Source organism: Podarcis melisellensis (assembly GCF_964234715.1).
Source record: "Podarcis melisellensis genome assembly, chromosome: 3".
Lineage (NCBI taxonomy): Eukaryota > Metazoa > Chordata > Lepidosauria > Squamata > Lacertidae > Podarcis > Podarcis melisellensis.
Genome location: NC_138530.1, coordinates 71083402 through 71101280, shown reverse-complemented (window position 1 = coordinate 71101280; position 17879 = coordinate 71083402). Strand labels below are relative to the sequence as shown.

The 17879-nt window shown below is 40.9% G+C and overlaps 2 protein-coding genes across 6 annotated transcripts in view; one reads left to right on the top strand and one right to left on the bottom strand.

Moving 5' to 3' along the window:
- AK9 (adenylate kinase 9) overlaps positions 1–9773 on the bottom strand; it is a 55635-nt gene extending 45862 nt beyond the window's left edge. Inside the window, exons 1-5 of one of the 4 annotated variants that reach the window (XM_081905508.1) lie at positions 9650–9773; positions 8237–8361; positions 4429–4492; positions 1327–1379; positions 408–504 (exon numbers count right to left, since the gene is read on the bottom strand). In XM_081905508.1, coding sequence (XP_081761634.1) covers positions 408–504; positions 1327–1379; positions 4429–4492; positions 8237–8356 — 334 coding nt within the window. In that variant the 5' untranslated portion in view covers positions 8357–8361; positions 9650–9773. Of the gene's footprint in view, positions 1–407; positions 505–1326; positions 1380–4428; positions 4493–8236; positions 8362–8719; positions 8868–9649 lie in introns of those variants that run through there. The other 3 variants (XM_081905507.1, XM_081905509.1, XM_081905510.1) reach the window with 3 other exon arrangements.
- Positions 8995–17879, top strand: part of FIG4 (FIG4 phosphoinositide 5-phosphatase) — a 60364-nt gene continuing 51479 nt past the window's right edge. Inside the window, exons 1-2 of one of the 2 annotated variants that reach the window (XM_081905513.1) lie at positions 8995–9145; positions 16556–16654. In XM_081905513.1, coding sequence (XP_081761639.1) covers positions 9134–9145; positions 16556–16654 — 111 coding nt within the window. In that variant the 5' untranslated portion in view covers positions 8995–9133. Of the gene's footprint in view, positions 9146–9914; positions 10198–16555; positions 16655–17879 lie in introns of those variants that run through there. The other variant, XM_081905512.1, reaches the window with a different exon arrangement.

The window sequence follows — 17879 nt, the reverse complement described above, 5'->3', positions numbered from 1 at the left end:
CATAACTGAGAAGCTCCATTTGGGGTCACTAAATTTTGGCCTTGCACAGGGCTCCATATTATCAAAGATTACGATATTACCAAAGATTACTCTCATGCAGGGAGACAAAGCACTGCAATTTATAGGGTTTCCAAGAGATGGAATCCTAGAGAAGAAGCCCACATTGCTTTATTTCAAATTGTTATACAATGGATTTTTATGCTGCCCTTTAATAAAAAATAAAAATTATGGGATGGTTTATAATAATTATATGTTTATAGGTTGCACTGTTGCTAGCAAAGCATAATGTGCAAATGCACCCCCTTGTTACCTTATGTTCAGGGCTGCCAAGTAACTAACATCGACCCCCCACCCCCATCATACACAATTCTGCCTTTAAAGAAGGATTTGGGGGAGAAAAAAAGTACCAAAGTGAAAAACCTCTGGCGATTCAATCTTCTTCATAAGCATCTTGATAATCAAGTCTTCAGGTATAGCTTGACCTTGATAGAGCAATTCATTACACTAAAGAAAAAGCAAAACAAAACATCATGTTCTGCATACATAACGTGAAATACATAATTAACACACATTAATTACCACACATTACCTGAAGGAGCGTCTCCACCCCCATCATCCAGCCCGGACACTAAGATCCAGCGCCGAGGGCCTTCTGGCGGTTCCCTCGTTGCGAGAAGTGAGGCTACAGGGAACCAGACAGAGGGCCTTCTCGGTAGTGGCGCCCACCCTCCCATCAGATGTCAAAGAGATAAACAATTACCTGACATTCAGAAGACATCTTAAGGCAGCCCTGTTCAGGGAAGTTTTTAATATGTAACACTGTACTGTTTTTAACACTTGATTGGGAGCCGCACAGAGTGGCTGGGGAAACTCAGCCAGATGGGTGGGGTATAAATAATAAATTATTATTATTATTATTAATTATTATTATTATTATTATTATTATTATTATTATTATTATTATTAAAATAGGCAGCTACCTAATAACCATTCAGACTATTCACACATCTGGCCTGGCTTTTTTTTACTCTGAAACTAGCTCCACAAAATCTCCAGAATCATAGAATCAAAGAACTGTAGAGTTGGAAGGGACCCTGAGGGTCATCTAGTCCCACCCCTGCAGTGCAAGAATCCTGCCCACAGCCATCCCTGGGTGCGTTCAAACCACCAACCTTCTGGTTAACAGCCAGGGCATCTTTCACCACATCTTTTACTTCTTCTTTTTAACTGAAGCAACACTGAGATGAAATGGACCTTCACTAACATAGCCTTAAAAACAAAATATGCCCAATAAATCAATTAAAAAGTACAAGGTAACGGCTCTACCTTGATTCCATATTCTGTTTCTGCTGTTATGTTCTCATCAATAAGCTCTGAAGCTAAAAATGATACATCATAGAGAAAGAGATTACAATTTATTAGAGTTGACTTCTGGATGCATATGCACATTTAACACAACAGAGTTTAGATTACTTTAAATAGTAATTAAACAGCAACAATGTAGAATGATCATACAGATCATGATACACCCCGCTTCTTTAACTACCCCTCCACCGTGGTATGTAAATACAGCCCCTTTGCTGGATGTGCATTTCACAATACGGAGATGATGTCAACATGGGAAGATAGGTATACAGTGGTACCTCGGGTTAAGTACTTAATTCGTTCCGGAGGTCCGTTCTTAACCTGAAACTGTTCTTAACCTGAAGCACCACTTTAGCTAATGGGGCCTCCTGCTGCTGCTGCGCCGCCGGAGCCCGATTTCTGTTCTCATCCTGAAGCAAAGCTCTTAACCTGAAGCACTATTTCTGGGTTACTGTAACCCGAAGCGTATGTAACCTGAAGCATATGTAACCCGAGGTACCACTGTATGCTTAGATAGTTATCTGAGCCTCAATAGAGGGCCTTTTCTTTGGTGCCTGTAGGCTTTGCTAGCCCCTTCTTTTCTCTCTTGTGAGAACATAGGTCTTTGGGAAACAGAATGAAGGACTATATAAGAGCCCTTATGGATCAGCCATAGCAACCAACCACTTGTGTATGAGAATCCCAAAAACAGGACATGAAGTGAACAGCCTTTTCATTATGTTGTTTCTCAGCACCTGATATTCAGAGGCATAATGTCTTTGATTCTAGATATATAGCCATTGATAGCCTTATCCTTCATGAATCTATCTTCTCTCCTTCTAAAGCAACTTGATGAATCCCATAGTTTATCTATGTGCTGTGTGAAAATTAAAAATAACCCGTACAGAAGACCTTTGGAAAGGGGAACAGTATAGGTATATTGAGCTGTTGTCTAAATCTTCAACCTTTGTAAGGTTTAGGATTTTTTATTTCTAATTTTAATTTGCATTTTTGTCATGGTTTAGGAGAATTTTGGCATGTGTTTTTTAAAAGGTTTAAACTGTCGGCTGAATCCATTTTTTTTAATGCAGATACCAATTATTATTTTAAAAAGAATAAAGAAAAAGCAAAGCAGACTGCATGAATTCACAGCTGCATAAATAGAAGGACAATAACTAATTTATCTTCATGCTGTAGATTTACTAGAATCTAAACATAGCCACTTAATTCCCAATCTGATTAAGAGTTTTGTGATGTTTTCCTTGGCCTAATAAAAGCATTGCCTTATTAGGGATTTTCAAAGTTAAAAGGCACCCTCTGCCAATTACAGATAGGTAGCCGTGTTGGTCTGCGATAGTCAAAACAGAAAAAATTCCTTCCAGTAGCACCTTAAAGACCAACTAAGTTAGTTCTTGGTATGAGCTTTCGTGTGCATGCACACTTCTTCAGATATCTGTATATCTGAAGAAGTGTGCATGCACACGAAAGCTCATACCTCTGCCAATGTTGGCTTCAGAAAATGTTGGCATTTATATCAAGGAAACAGTAGCAGAAGACAGGGGAAAGCACTTTTTCTTCCCCTCCTGTTCTCTGATCTTCAAAGTAGCTATGCAAGCTGCCAATTAGTTTTAAAAAGGTGAAATATTCTGATTATAGATATCCTGCATCATGAAATGTGGTTTTATCCACCAGAGGGCTCCCATGTTTTTCTAAGAAGTAATGAAATCCAAGAAGACCAAAATTTGTAAACGAACAGTTAATTACAAAGAACTAAGTTAAAATAAGTTACTCGCAGATTGAATGAAAACTTATAGTGTGGTTTAAAAGTTGAGAGATTCTAGTCTTGCAAATATATTTTATTCTTTGGAAATCACTGTAATTTTTCACCAAGGGTAGAATTTCAGAGAAGCACTTATTTCTGAAACAAACAGGTAAACCTCTGTTGCCTTCTCAGCTTTTTACTCAGAATCCTGCTGATGCCAGATCAGTCCCAAGCAAGCAAGTGAGAATTCAATCACTGCCCTGCTGTGTTCATTCTTGCAAATTTAAGCAAAGTAACAGCTCCTGAGGAAATCAGATCAGCTGGGGAACTATGGTTTGTTTCTGAGGGGCAGAATGAACTTGCGGAAGAACTTAAAATTGAAAAAAGAAAAAGAATAGGTAGCTGAAGTGGCAATGAGGTTTTCAGTTTGAACCTCAGAGAGAACCTGTATCCCCTTTAAATCACTTCACAGCCATAAAAGATGTTACTGTGGTAGCTATGCCTCCTGATTCAATTCAGCCACCAATCTTTCTCTGCCCGCTGAAGGTAAAATGAGATTGTCCTTGTTTCACCTAGCAAGAGGCGAAAGGTGTGCGACTAGATGGAGGGTGACGTGCTGAACGGGAGTGGGGGGGGGCAGAAGTTGGGGCTACAACATGCAGCTCTAGATTGTGACCTGCACTTTAGGTGAGGCTGAAAGGATATTGTTTCCTATCTAAGCCTCCTAAAAAAAAAATGTAAATAAGGTTTTATCTTGTACGTATTATCTTTTTCAGTATTTCAAAGTTTTCTTCTAGCATTTCCAGACCAATATCAAGTTCACCTTTTCAAATATGATCCTGAAACTTAATATCTAAAAAAAAAAATATCTGAACCAGTCTGATTATTCCTTATTTGGCTTCTATATAACTGAAGGAAAACTGAAGTGCTATATAACTGAAATAAAATTTGCCAGTGACCAAAATGTAAAAGGGGGGTTAAAAAGTGTACACTGCATACAATAAATGAAGGACACTCCTATAGCTCTGAACAAACAAGACCATAAGAATAAATGAACTTTGCTGAACCAGACTAAATACCCATTTAACACATTTTGTTTCTAACACTCTTATAAAAGCTGGCAAGCAGAGCATGAAGGCAGCATTTTTAAAAATTATTTTACTATTATTATTTTCCTTTTACTATTAAAGTTCTTAACATCTGAAAACAATGGGAAAGATGCATATTGCTTCATTAATCTGACTGACACATGTAATTTCAGAAATCATTCAAATAAATCCAATAAGTAACATATTGTCTAACATAATGTTGCTTATATTTACCATCTATGAGTGTGCATTTCCAGATCTGGGCTAATTTTTTCGCTAATGTTTTCTTCCCAACACTCTGAAAAAGAAGATAAATAAACATAAGAAGTATTGTTTAAAACTAGAATAATACCTAATTAGTCAGTGGTAAAGGGCTTCAAATGTAACATAATATAATGGAAAGACAAAGACTAAAAGCCTAATTTTTATTATAGACCTGTATTTATGGATTTGAAATGTGCAGGCCAGAAATCATATTTTTCATCCCTGTATCTGATAGAATATATTCCATAGCTTCCATTTTTATACTAAACTTAAAACTGTACCTTCTGTTCCTTGCTAACTTTCACAGCAAAAACATATTTGACATTTTAAACTTGCTAGCCCTGGAAAACCAAAGTAACTGAAGTGATTAGATTCTACCTCCTATGTGATAAACATATTTACAATTAAGGTTCCATGCTGGGCTTGGGTGGGGTATAAAGTTAACTAAAGTAAATTTCTCCTACTACATGAAAACCGGTACTGATGTAAAATATTATAGTATATAAACCCAGCTAGTTTTTGTACCTTACTGCTTAAATATGTGCCATGGGGATAGTTTTATGCATAAAAGCAAGAGCTACTCCATTCTGGAAACTGTAGTCAGAATGTTGTTGTCACACATACAATCTTCTGTTGAGGATTGAGCTCAGGGAAATAATTTGAAGTAGAAACACTGAAAACACTGGTTGGCTAGGGACCTGTGCCATCATAATCCATCCTCTTTCAGGAACAGTTTTTCAAGTTATAAGCAAAGTACAGGTTTTTAATTTAAAAAACAAAACAAAATGAGACACAATATAATTGTTTACATGAACATCTGCAGAAATAATGAACAGCTTGTATATTTCAACAAGATTTAAATTTGGACAAGAGTTGAAGGGGGACAGCCCACCAAAAGAATGGGGGAGGGGCAAACTACCAGTCAGGAAATCAGTATTTGTTGCATGAGTGCCCATTGAAGAGCAGCTGTAACAAGGAGCCAGGCTCAGGGCTGCAGGGGCTAAAAAAACATGGTGGCCCTGGTTTTTAATAAGCATGGTGGGTTCCTTAACTTTTCCTGGATTGCGCCTATTATATAGAAGTAAGTGCATCAAATATACAACTGCCGCTTTAGCTTCTAGATCTGTTTTGACTAATTGCACCCTGAAACTCAGTGAAGAGACTTTCGAGAGAAATCTAGGACTCAGCTACATTGCCAAAGAAAAAGCGTTTTATATGCGTTCTTTATACATTCTAACACTGTGACAGCAGATGGTGCTGTGGAGTTCTGTTTTTGCTAACCCGATTTCTCATAAATGTTGCAACACGTTTAACTGAAAAAGTTTTTTGTTGTGTCCAGATCCAGCCCTACTCAAAACAGACACAAACATTTTAGCAGTGCACAATGCTGGACTTGCTGAATCACATCCAATATATTTAGCTTTGAGATATCTCAACACCAAGCTTCACAATGACATATTCATTCTAAACTTTTTAAAAAGCTAATTTAGTCAGTGGTAAAGGGCTTGGAAGGACTGGAGCTCCAGTCAGCCTGATCTTATCACTGAGATTTAGAAATAAATCTCACTGAAATGGGTGCATTCTCAAGATTCATGGCTGAGAATATAAATATACTCATTTAGAAATTAGTACTTTTACAATCAATGGTTTCAGATGAGACTGTGATGCTCAACATTCTTACTTGGAACTAAAGATCAGCCATGTATTACTTTAATTACATGGAATCACCTCTAGGTAGTGGCTTCTCCATATTTTCACCATAGCGTGCAACAGAGCACATCATGTCACCCTTCATAGACTCTTCGAGTTGGAAGGGACACAAGGGTCATCTAGTCCAACCACCTGCAATGCAGGAATCTCAGCTAAAGCTAAAGCTATCCAGCCTCTGCTTAAAAACCTTCAAGGAAGGAGACTCCACCACTTCTCATAGGTGGGAGTCTTTTCCACTGCTGAATAGATCTTACTGTCAGAAAGTTTTTCTGAATGTTTACTCATAATCTCCTTTCTTGTAACTTGAAGCCATTGCCTCAAATCCTGCCCTCCAGAGCAGGAGAAACAAGCATGCTCCCCCCTCCATGTGACAATCCTTAAGATATTTGAAGATGGCTATTATATCTCCTCTCAGTCTCCTCTTTTCCAGGCTAAACATACCCAGCTCCTTCAAGCATTTCTCTTAAGGGTTAGTTTCAAGACCCTTGATCATCTTGGTTGCCCTCCTCTGCACGTGTTTCAGCTTGTCAACATACTTCTTAAGTTGTGGTGCCCAGAATTGGACACCGTGTTCCAGGTGTGGTCTGACCAAGGCAGAATAGAGTGGTACTATTACTTCCCTTGAACACTTGGACACTATACTTCTGTTGATAAAGCCTAGAAAAGTATCAGCTTTTTTTTCTGCTGCTGCATCACACTGTTGACTCATGTTACGCAAGACCTAGAAAAGTGTCAGCTTTTTCACATGATCCTTTTCACATGTACTGCTGGTAAACCAGGTGTCCCCCATCCTATATTTGTGCATCTGGTTCTTCCTGCCTAAGTGCAGAACCTTACATTTGTCCCTATTGAAATTCATTTTGTTATCTTGTGCCCAGTTCTCCAATCTGTTAATTCTGATTTTGTTTTCTGTGGCATTAGCTACCCCTCCCAGTTTGGTGTCATCTGCAAATCCGATGAGAATCCCCTCAATGCCTTCATCCAAGTCCTTTATAAAGATGTTGAACAAGAATGGGCCCAGGACAGAACCCTGTGGCACCTCACTTGTCACTTTTTTCCAGGATGATAAGGAACCATTAATGAGTACTCTTTGGGTTTGGAAAGTCAACCAGCTACAGATCCACCTAATAGTTACCTCGTTCCGCACACATTTTACCAGCATCCTCACAAGAGTATCATTGGGGACTTTGTCAAAAGCCTTACAGAAATCAAGCTACACTATGTCCACAGTATTTTCCTGATCTACCAAGTTTGCAATTCCATCAAAAAAAGAAATCAGATCGGTCCAGCATGACTTATTTTTGAGAAACCCAAACTATTTCTGAGGGCAAGTTAGGGCTACCACAGAAACACTGCAAAGAATACCAAAGCACAATAAGATATGTCATTTATGCTACATATTACAACAGTGGTGTGGGCAAGTCATCCTGCAGAGGCCATTTCCAATCTGTTCCATAAAAGAGATGGTATCTGCCAACTATCTGCAAACTTTAGGTGCAAGCATGAAGTAAAAACCATTGGTAGGTATCTTTTTCACTAAACTTGTACAGAGAGGATTGGCATGTCTACTGTGATCTCTTCAAGACTCCTGGGCTGAAGAGCCTGCACTTGCTATGAAAAATGTGTGTCTAGGCAGATTTTAATGTTATTATAACTTAAGTCAATTAAGGCTTACAACTGTTACTGAGCAATATGGAGAGAAAGGCTTTAATGCACTCCATTCATCCTACTAAGTTCAATGGGGCTTAATTCCAGCAGTGACAGAGCTTCATGCTCCGGCACTGGCGAGAAGAGAGCAGGCGAAGCCGGGGCTGGAACTCACCCCGGGGGCGTGGTACGCTGCCTGCAGGGGGGGGGGGCAGCCACGGGATCGCACTACCGGGGGCAGTGTGCTCCCCCCGCACTCCTCTTCCTCCGCCAATGAATTCCAGGTAAGTGTACGTATATACTTCCTATAGGTACACTCCCATTGGACAAACTGGGGTTTACTTCTGAATAAACATGTATAGGATTGTGCATCAAGTTATATTGTTCAAAATGCCAGTTTAATCAAACTGGAAATTCTTACGGGTTTCCCAAGGATGGCGAAACAGGTGGGCTTAGATGTAAGAAAGACTCTGTCAGCTTCGTCTTCATCATATATATCTACAAAGGGATAAGGTTGCTCCTCCTGTTGAGATGTCATCATTAAGCCTACATTAGGAGAAAAATGTGTTCATTATCAATATCACTATTACTTACAAGATAAACCAATTTACTGACAAGCCCTATATCACAATACCCTTTGGCAAAATCCAAGAGCGTAGTTAGGTTTCCCAGTCCAGAAACCATTCTTTAAGATACAGAATGTTAGGTTTAAATTGTAAATTTAGATTGTTTTCAAAACTGTGAACCTTGAGTGCACAGGCAGAAAGTCGGTACAGTATAAGAAATGTAGTAGCATCTATGAAAAAGAAATCATGTGGTATTGTTAAGAAACCCCGACTACACAGCCGCGTGAGAGAGTCTGGCTTCGGCCAGCACCGGATGAAACGATATGAAGAGCACTTACTGCGTGACGCGACCAAACTGTGTCCCTCTGCTTCTTTTTGGTGGCAGCCCACACTGAAGCGGCGCGCGATAGGCTACCACTGATCCGCCGAGATTGCTGTTTCCCCGTAACCTTGGCGACCGCGACCAGCCTCGCCGTTCTCTTGGAACCGCCCCCGCTCCCTTCGCCCAATCAACGAGCGCGATGAGGGCACGAGGCCGAGTAGTTTATAAAAGGGCACCACTAACCGGTCTCTTCTCAGAGGACCAACGGCCACGCTCAGCTGCCAAGCGTTCGGCGGCTGGGTGAGCGGCAGTTGGAGTCGCCTTCGAGAGTTTCGACATTAACGGTTTCTCTGTAGCGGAATTGAGAGCGGGGGGGGGGGGGAATCGGACCCTTTTCTGATCGCGTCGGCCCTTAACGGGGTTCGCCTACATGCTCTCAGGAGTAAGTGGCGCTGAACTCCGCGGTGCTAACTCCCAAGTACGCATGAGTACGATCGGCATCTGACGAAGCGGGTTGAATCCGCGAAACTTTACGCCCTAATAAATTTATTAGTCTTTAAGGTGCCACGAGACTCTCTCTGTTTTAAGATCAGGCTGCAGCTACGCGAAGCGAAATCCGCACCTTGTTGAATGTGTGAGTTCAAGGGGACTTGCTCCCTAGGGAACAAAGAAGCGCGAGACCTAAAAGCCTCGCGCGTTTATTATGGCACCAGCTTTTCTGGCCTCCACACCATCAGAAGTATGGAGGGTTCTCCTCGGTGAACAGCAAATCCCCTCACATGCCCAGACCTCTGAACCGAGGATAATACTTCAAGTATCTGAGGAGGACCCCGGTCCGTGAAAGCTGGTGCCATAATTGTGAGGCTCTTGCGACAGGGGCCAGGCACACCTGTCCTTTGGAGACAACAAATAACCTGCTGGTCTTAAAGGTGCCAGCACGGCTCACCCTCTGGAAGTTGTGACCACGGAAGACTCCTAACGGAGTGTGTTTAGCACTGCAACCACCAATAAAGAGCTTGACAACACACAGCCCACAAACGGCGCCCTTCTTCCACCGAGAACAACGATATACGCAGTCCTGGCAGAACGGGCTTTGTTCCCGAACGTAAAATGGCGGCGGCAAAGGCAGTCACGTGAACTTGCGCTGCCTTCGGCTGTCACTTTCCTGCGACTGCGCAGGATATGGGCGGGACGGGTTCCTTCCTGATGTTTTGGAGAGTCCCCGTTCCTTCTACTTGTTACCCCCCCTTAGCGAGGGGGCTGGTGGGGGGTTTTTGCTGGTTCAGTGGAGCGAGAGGGGGAAAGAGTTCGGGGTTCATGGACTCCTCTATCCCCACTCGGTAACCTCGGGGTTTCTGGGAGCAGAGCTTCCCTCAAAAGAAGGAAGGGGTTCGCCGCTGACTGAGTGCGGCCCTCTCCCCTGCTGTCACCATGCCTGTGGCGGCTCCGATCATCAGCTCTGTGCAGAAGCTGGTGCTGTACGAGACTAGAGCTGTAAGTAACCCCCGCAGCCCCCGCTCTTCTCTCCCACTGCTTGACTGATGCCTGGGAAGCTGTAAGTGCTGCGTTGGGAAGCGGGGAATGCCACTGGTGGTGATCCAGCTTAAACCTTCTGAGCCCAGTTTACACCCTAATCCTATGGATGTTCACTCACAAGCCCCACTGTGCTCTCTAGGGCTTGCTCCCTGGACCAGGAGTGGGTAAACCTTGGCTCTCCAGATCTTGTTGGAGGTCCCATCAACCCTTGCCAGTGATAGGTGATGAATGATGGGAGCTGAATTCCAGTGACACCTAGAGGGCCACTAATGTTTCACCACTCCCCTAAGATGTGCCTAGTATAGTAGCCCATGGTTTAGACGGGAGTGACTCCTAATGAACTGGATGGGATTTTTCTGAATAAACATGCATAGGAACAGACTGATAAGGGTCCATGCTGTTTGGACCATAGAATAATGAAGCAACACTGTTGAGGGGGCAAAAACCTCAGAGCAGACCTCTACAACTGCCCAGTGATGGCTGGGTATGGAGTGCTGATTGCTGTAGGAAGGGAATGAAGGATTCTGGGAGAAGTTGTGGCTAGCTGAAATACAGTCATACCTCCAGTTGAATGTGCTTTGGGTTGAGTGCGTTCAAGTTGCGCTCCGTGGAAACCCAGAAGTAACGGAGTGTGTTACTTCCGGGTTTCGCCGCATACGCAGACGCTCAAAATGACATCACGTGCATGTGTGGTAGCGGTGAAATGCAACTTGCGCAGACGCGCTGTCGCATCTTGCGTTCCATTCAGGATGCGAACGGGGCTCCGGAACGGATCCCATTCGCATCCTGAGGTACCACTGTACTAAACAGAATCATTCCACACTTAGACTCTGCAAGTGGAATCTGCAACTATGTTAGTAAACTGAGTTAGGTGCTTATTTTGTTCAAAGAAATGAAACACCTCATAATTTTACCCAAATTGTAGGGTCAGGCTGTCCTGTCTGTAAAAAAGGTAAAGGGACCCCTGAGCATTAGGTCCAGTTGTGACCGACTCTGGGGTTGTGGCACTCATCTCGCTTTATTGGCCAAGGGAGCCAGCGTACAGCTTCCAGGTCATGTGGCAAGCATGACTAAGTCGCTTCTGGCAAACCAGAGCAGAGCACTGCACGGAAACGCCGTTTACCTTCCCGCTGGAGTGGTACCTATTTATCTACTAGCACTTGATGTGCTTTCGAACCGCTAGGTTGGCAGGAGCATGGACTGAGCAACGGGAGCTCACCCCATCGTGGGGATTCTGTGGAAGGAGCTAAATATTGCTTGTTTGATGAAACATGGTCTCTTTGTTATGCACATTGAAGTAGAGGTACTTCAACTCCTCAGCGCTGTGCCTTTGCCTCTTGCAAAAACCTTAAATTTAGTATAATATGAGAAACTAAAAGATAATGTAATACGTTTACCTGGATGCAAGTCCTACTGTGTTCTCAGTTAAGTGTGTGTAGGATTCATTAATCTGTTGCCGATGTTTCTTGGCTTAGCTCAGTGTAGCAAAGCAGCAAAAAAGACCAGGGGAGCCAAGTGACCACTAAATTTGGCTTAGCATGTTGTGTGATTCAGGCCTGTGACATTTACACTGTGACCCACTTCTAGACATATTTGCTCAGATGCAAGTCAAACTGAGTTCAATGGGCTCTTTCAAATGAGCATGGGTAGGATTGCTGCTTATTATGAATGGTGATAATTTATTATTGAAGAGTTACATTTACTGCTAGTTCTTAAATTCTGTCATCCATTAATTATATACTCGGATGTATGTTTTCTATTTTTTTAAAAAGTTTCATTTCTGCATAACATATATAGCCTCTAGTTTTATTGGCTGCTTATTTGTTTGATAAATAAATTTAAGGTGCTGGTGTTTATCTGTGAAGCCCTAAATGTCATTGGGCCGATATACCAAAAGGATGGCCTCTCTCTCTGCTACCCCAGCTATGTCTTAAGATCTTCTGAGGTGGCTCTTGCTGTGTTTCACCATAGTAACACAAGAGAGAAACTTATTTGCAGTCGCACCTCATATGTGGAACACCCTCCCCTTAGAAGTCTGACTGGAAGCAACATGGCTGTTATTTTCTTGCCAGATCAAGATGTATTTGTTTATTTAATTTCATAAAATTTATACACTGATTGTAAAAAGTGGTTTGCAAAAGGATTAAAATAGTAAAATCAAGAAAAGAAAAATACAACCCTGCTTTAAAACATACAGAAATTAAAATACTGAAGCAGATTAGCTGAACTTTCTAAGCATCTGGGTATGTTTGTTTAAACAGGAATGTTTTTAGCAAATGCCAAAAAGAGTACAGTGGTGCCTGCTTTATTTCAATAGGCAGGGAGTCCCAAGGTGTAGGTGCTGCCACACTAAATTACCAAGTTCTTACAAATGCAGAATGGGTGTGATGGGGCACCTGTGGTGATACCAATGTATCTATTTGCCCAGACTAACACAGCTTTAGGGTGATTATTTTCATGGGGAAACAACATAGGGAGAAAGTTTTTCAAAAACTTCCTAGCTCTTCATTCCTGATTGAGACCCACCCTACTGCTATTTACAAAATGGAAAAACACCTGTTGCAGATTTTCACCTTTTCTGGTTTGTGATAAGGAACTGTGCTTCCTGTCCAGTATTCTCTCTCTATGACAATAATATTTACAAAACACTTAGGCTATTTTACAACATGCAATAAATTGTAGCAGTTCATGGTATGTGCATTACATTATCAACCACAATAAAAATCAAGCCATGTTTTCCTTCAGAAGGTCAAATGTGGGGAAAGATAATATTACGAATGAATCAAAACAAATTTGGGTTCCTTAGAAGCATATTGCGAATTCAAGAGTCGTGAGGCATTTTTAAAAGGTAATGAAGGGGGAAAAGGACAAACAAATGGAAACCTTGAACTCCACAATGTGGAAATTTTCTTTTCAGTTTTCATTTGCCATGTATACATTATATGTATGAGATTATTCCTATCTCTGCATTTCACTATATATTCCCAGAGCCTAGTACCACATTGTCTTTTCTGATTGGCAGCAGCCTTTTTTAATAAGAGGCAGAGGTTTTCCTCAGCTTTTTGGCACAAGATTTCTTCTTTAACTTGATATGCTAGGATTTGAAGCATATCCTTTGAAAGCAGGGCCAATTGAACCTTTGGCTCTTCAGACGTTATTGAACTATAACTCCCATCATAATTGATCATTGACCGCACTGGCTGGGCTTGAAAGGAAATGGAGTACAGCAGCATATGGATGGTCACAGGTTCGCTGTACCTGATCTACATCCTGTATTATGCCACTGAAGTGGTTCCTTTCTAGACCCTGCCTCCTCAACCTAGTCCATATTAGTCAAAACATTAGATGTTATCTTTTGCTTCCTAATCTGTTATGTTTACCAATGCAAATACGTATTTGTGTAAACATGCATAAGATCAGGCTGCATGGATGTCAGGTGGCTTTTTTTTTCTCCCCTCAGAATGATTTGAAGAGCTTGCAGAGCATAGTTAAATCATAAATCTTACCAGACAAAGGTGCCAGGCAGAAGCATTCATCTCCATTTCCCCTTTGTATTTATTTCAGTGGCTTTTATAGCCTTGGGGATTATAGAATGGGGAATTGTAATATACAACTGTACAATCTCTAAATCTTTTCTCATGAATGCTTAGTTTCGCATGAGGCGGCAGTGAACCTTTCCCTTTCATTCGGTTCAAATGGTGGTTTTATAAAGCAACACATTCCCACTGCAGAAAAGGAAGTCTGTTTAAAATAATCACACTGTCAAGAGAAGTTCTCTCAAGTATATTTCAGATGTTTGCAAAGCAAGGCAAAGAGAGCCACTTGTAAATCTGAGATAATTATAGCAACTGCAAGCATCCTGGGGCTCCTTGCTTGTAAGCAAGCTTTTGATTCCCCCTTTCCATTGCAGTGCTGTTGACCAGCTGCGTGTCAACATCTGTTTGGTTTGCAAAGAGCTTCTGACTCTCCACTGAATGTGGAAGGTGGTGCTTGCTGGAAGCTGTGTGTGTGTGTGTGTATGCAGAATGCCTATGGAGCTGAGAAGGAGGTTAATCGAGTGGAATGTTCTTAAGCAATTAGAAATAGTACTCTTGGAAGACACAAACTTTTCCTTTCAATTTGGTGGAACAGAGAGGATGAGTGTGAATTGCTCTTAATAAATAATATGTTGGGTTGATCCGCTCCTTTAAGCTTCAGCAATCACTGAACTGCATCTTGAAAGGTGGCTGGCAATTGCTGGCTCATGTTGATTATAATTTTAGATGAAAGTAAAAATTTAAGGACACTGATTAGATTGGTGCATTATCATTACAGTTTTCTCTCTGTGATAGAAGGCTACATAACATTTATGCAGGATACAGTACAATATAGCTGTAAAGCAAACTATTGTGAGGGATATACTGTAGCTATTCCTTAGCATGTCAGTATTTGATGTGCATGAAACATTAACAGGAATATTGTTGCTAAAGAGAAGTGTTGTATTTAACACAGTTGAAACCATTTATATATATGAAGAGTGTATTGCACATGATGCTTGCAGGATCTCTATGCTTCACTGAAGAGTCATTGGCATGTGACTGTTGTTACTGCTTTCCTTGGTCTCCTATCTTTATCTCCTTGCATGGAGATTAAGGCTGCAACTGGGTTGGGTTATGATCACGAGCTTTGACAAAGGCAGGAAGCATTAAAAATAAGTAATATAGTAAGTGCCATTTACTAAACATTTGGTGTGTCAAAAATGGGGAATTTGGTATCTATCAAAGCTTGATTTGATGGAAATGCAGAGATATGGCAATTGCCCCGATATACATATGTACAGTGGACGCTTGGGTTGTGAACGTGATCCGTGCGGGATGCACGTTCGCAATCCGCAGCTTTTGCAACCCGTGTCTGCACGGGTTGTGATTCGGCGCTTCTGCGCATGTGCAAAGAGCAATTTGGTCTTCTGCACATGCGCGACCGCTGAAACCCAGAAGTAACCCGTTCGGTACTTCCGGGTTTCGGCGGTCCACAACCTGAAAAAACGCAACCTGAAGTGGCTGTAAGCTAAGGTATGACTGTATTTACAAAAAATAACTGCAATTTGCTCTGGATATTTTAAAAGAGTGATTTGTAATGTGTACTTCAGATTGTTTTGCTCAGAAAATGAACATTTTTTTGGTATCCTTGTGGTATTTTGCCTGGTTAAAGGTTGCCTGGAACAGTTGCCAAACATTTAAATATGCATTTCTCTCTTGAGTCATTCTTTTAGAAAAACCTAGGTACTATGTAAAATTGTCTCCACTAAGATAACAGAGTAATTTTTATTATAGACAAGATAGAAGGGAAATTATTTACCATTTTATCCCATTACGGTATGTTATAAAGACTTAGAATGTGTTTTAATATTTTAAAGTCTTTATTGGGATAAAAATCCAGCTGAACAAACATATAACGAAAAATATTATTTTGTTTCCGTGTTGTTTTTCAATTGTGCAGTCCCCAAGGCAGCTTGCAAGGAGATTAAAACAATTGATAATACTGTACTGTACAGTAAAATAAGAGCAAGGCTATGTGGGAGATCCGCTGTAGTGTGGGAGACCTTCGCTCACATAGCATTACTTCATCTTCCTCTCCAGAATATCTGTGAAACTGGGGACCTTAAAGAGTAGATTTGGGGGGCATTCAGGAGGACGGGGGGGACACCCACAAATCCTATTGCAGGGGTGGGTTTTTGTTGACTGTTGGTGCTTCTGAAGCCTTGTGCATAGTGCTTTGCAAGTCCCAATGATCAGCTGATTGTTGTCACTTTGAAGACTATACCCACACAGCTTGATTTCAAACCATGCAAGCAAAAATATTTCACCCAATGTCATTGTAGAATCAAGCCCACCTGTCAGATGTGGGTGGAGCAGATAAGGATTTGCCTTGTCAGTCAGATCCAATTACCCACTGCTTGTGTGTGTGTGTGTGTGTGTGTGTTTGTGGGATAGAATTTTGAAAGCAGTGAGGTCAGAGGAAAATGGAATGCAAAATGCACAGGCTGAAGCTTAAATGTATCTAAAATTGATAGAGTCACTATTCACAAAGTAATGTTGATGATAATACAGACATTCTGGCATTAGTAAGATAAATGATAGCTGAAGTGGGATATTGATTAAGGCCTAAATAAGGAGGCTCTTACCTGTGAAAACTTGTGCTATAATAAGGTGCAACAAAACTCTTTGCCTATAGTTATGTTAAGTGTGGTTGTGTTGTGGTTGTGTAATTAGCTTTGTTGTGGTTGTGTAATTAGCTTTGTATGAAATCTTATTTATTTTTTCTTCTTTTTACAAAGCGTTATTTTCTTGTTGGGAGCAATCATGCAGAAACCAAATATCGTGTCTTGAAAATTGATCGCACCGAACCAAAGGATTTAGTTGTTATTGATGACAGGGTGAGTACATCACAATTTGAGACATTATAGCAAGCAGTATTAATAATCAAATATTTTGAATTCAAGTGGAAATGAAGCTATTCAGATGGTCCCTTTCCTAATGTTTCATTTCAAAATATTGGTGCCTCTCATTTTATATTGTTTTCCAGTAGAGGGGCTGAACAGTAGTAAATGAATGGCTGTGGTGGGTGATTTTGTTGTGGTAACTGGGAACAACTTCTGAGCTTGGCTCATATCAAAATGTTCTGTTCCTATGACAGAAATGACTTCCTCCTATGGAAGATCTCTTCTGAAGAAAGAACACATTTAGGTACAACCTACAATGTCCTCTGAGAGAGAATTTGATTGCATATTTTTCTCCTGTGTCATAGAAAATGAAACTTGTAGGACTGAAGAAAATCCATTAGTTTTATCTCCAGTACTATAGTAAAAGAGATGGAAATTGATTAAGATATGCTTCCTCCCTCCCTCTGTGCTTATTTGTTGTGTGCCAAGTGGCTGTGAGACCCATTGCTTTTGATTTTTGTGTCAGCCTGATAATTCACAATTATCTCATTCTGCCAAGCACTAAGAAGGATATTATTACCCATTTTACTATACAATTTGTGCAGATAATAATAATAATAATAAAAAAAAGAAAAATGATTGTTGGCATCCACATGTTGATATACCCTTTTGAATGATCAAGTCATAAGAATGCATTTAGTGGTCTCTTATTTATTGCCATGAGTGTGTGTGATGGAATGATTTCCTATGGAACCATTTAAATGATGAGTGCTCTGAGGCAAATTACCACCTGTGTGGATTTTTCTGGAATGATACCATGAGCAAGAACCATCAAAAACCTTATATCCTAGTTAAGGATTCTTCTTGAAAAATCCTCTCAAGTCACAATATTCAGCCCCCATAGCGTCTCCAGTGTTATAGGACTCTTATCCAATGGATATTATTTCAGCTTTTTCTGCCAGCATATTACAAAGTCTGTCTCCCTCATTGAGTCTTCAGTATTATTTAAATGAGTTGTTAACTTACTGTTCACTGCTTAATTTGGTACTCGTTCACCGTTTAATTTGTAACTGTTGTTGACCCATTTCCTTGTGGTTTAGCCTAGGTCCAGATTTTAATTCCCCCTCCTGTCTCCCCTATTCCCTCTTCTACGCGGAATTGCTAGAGTAAAAGTGTGGGCCCGGTAAGGGAAAGAGTTAGCAATGTTGGGGAGAGATGG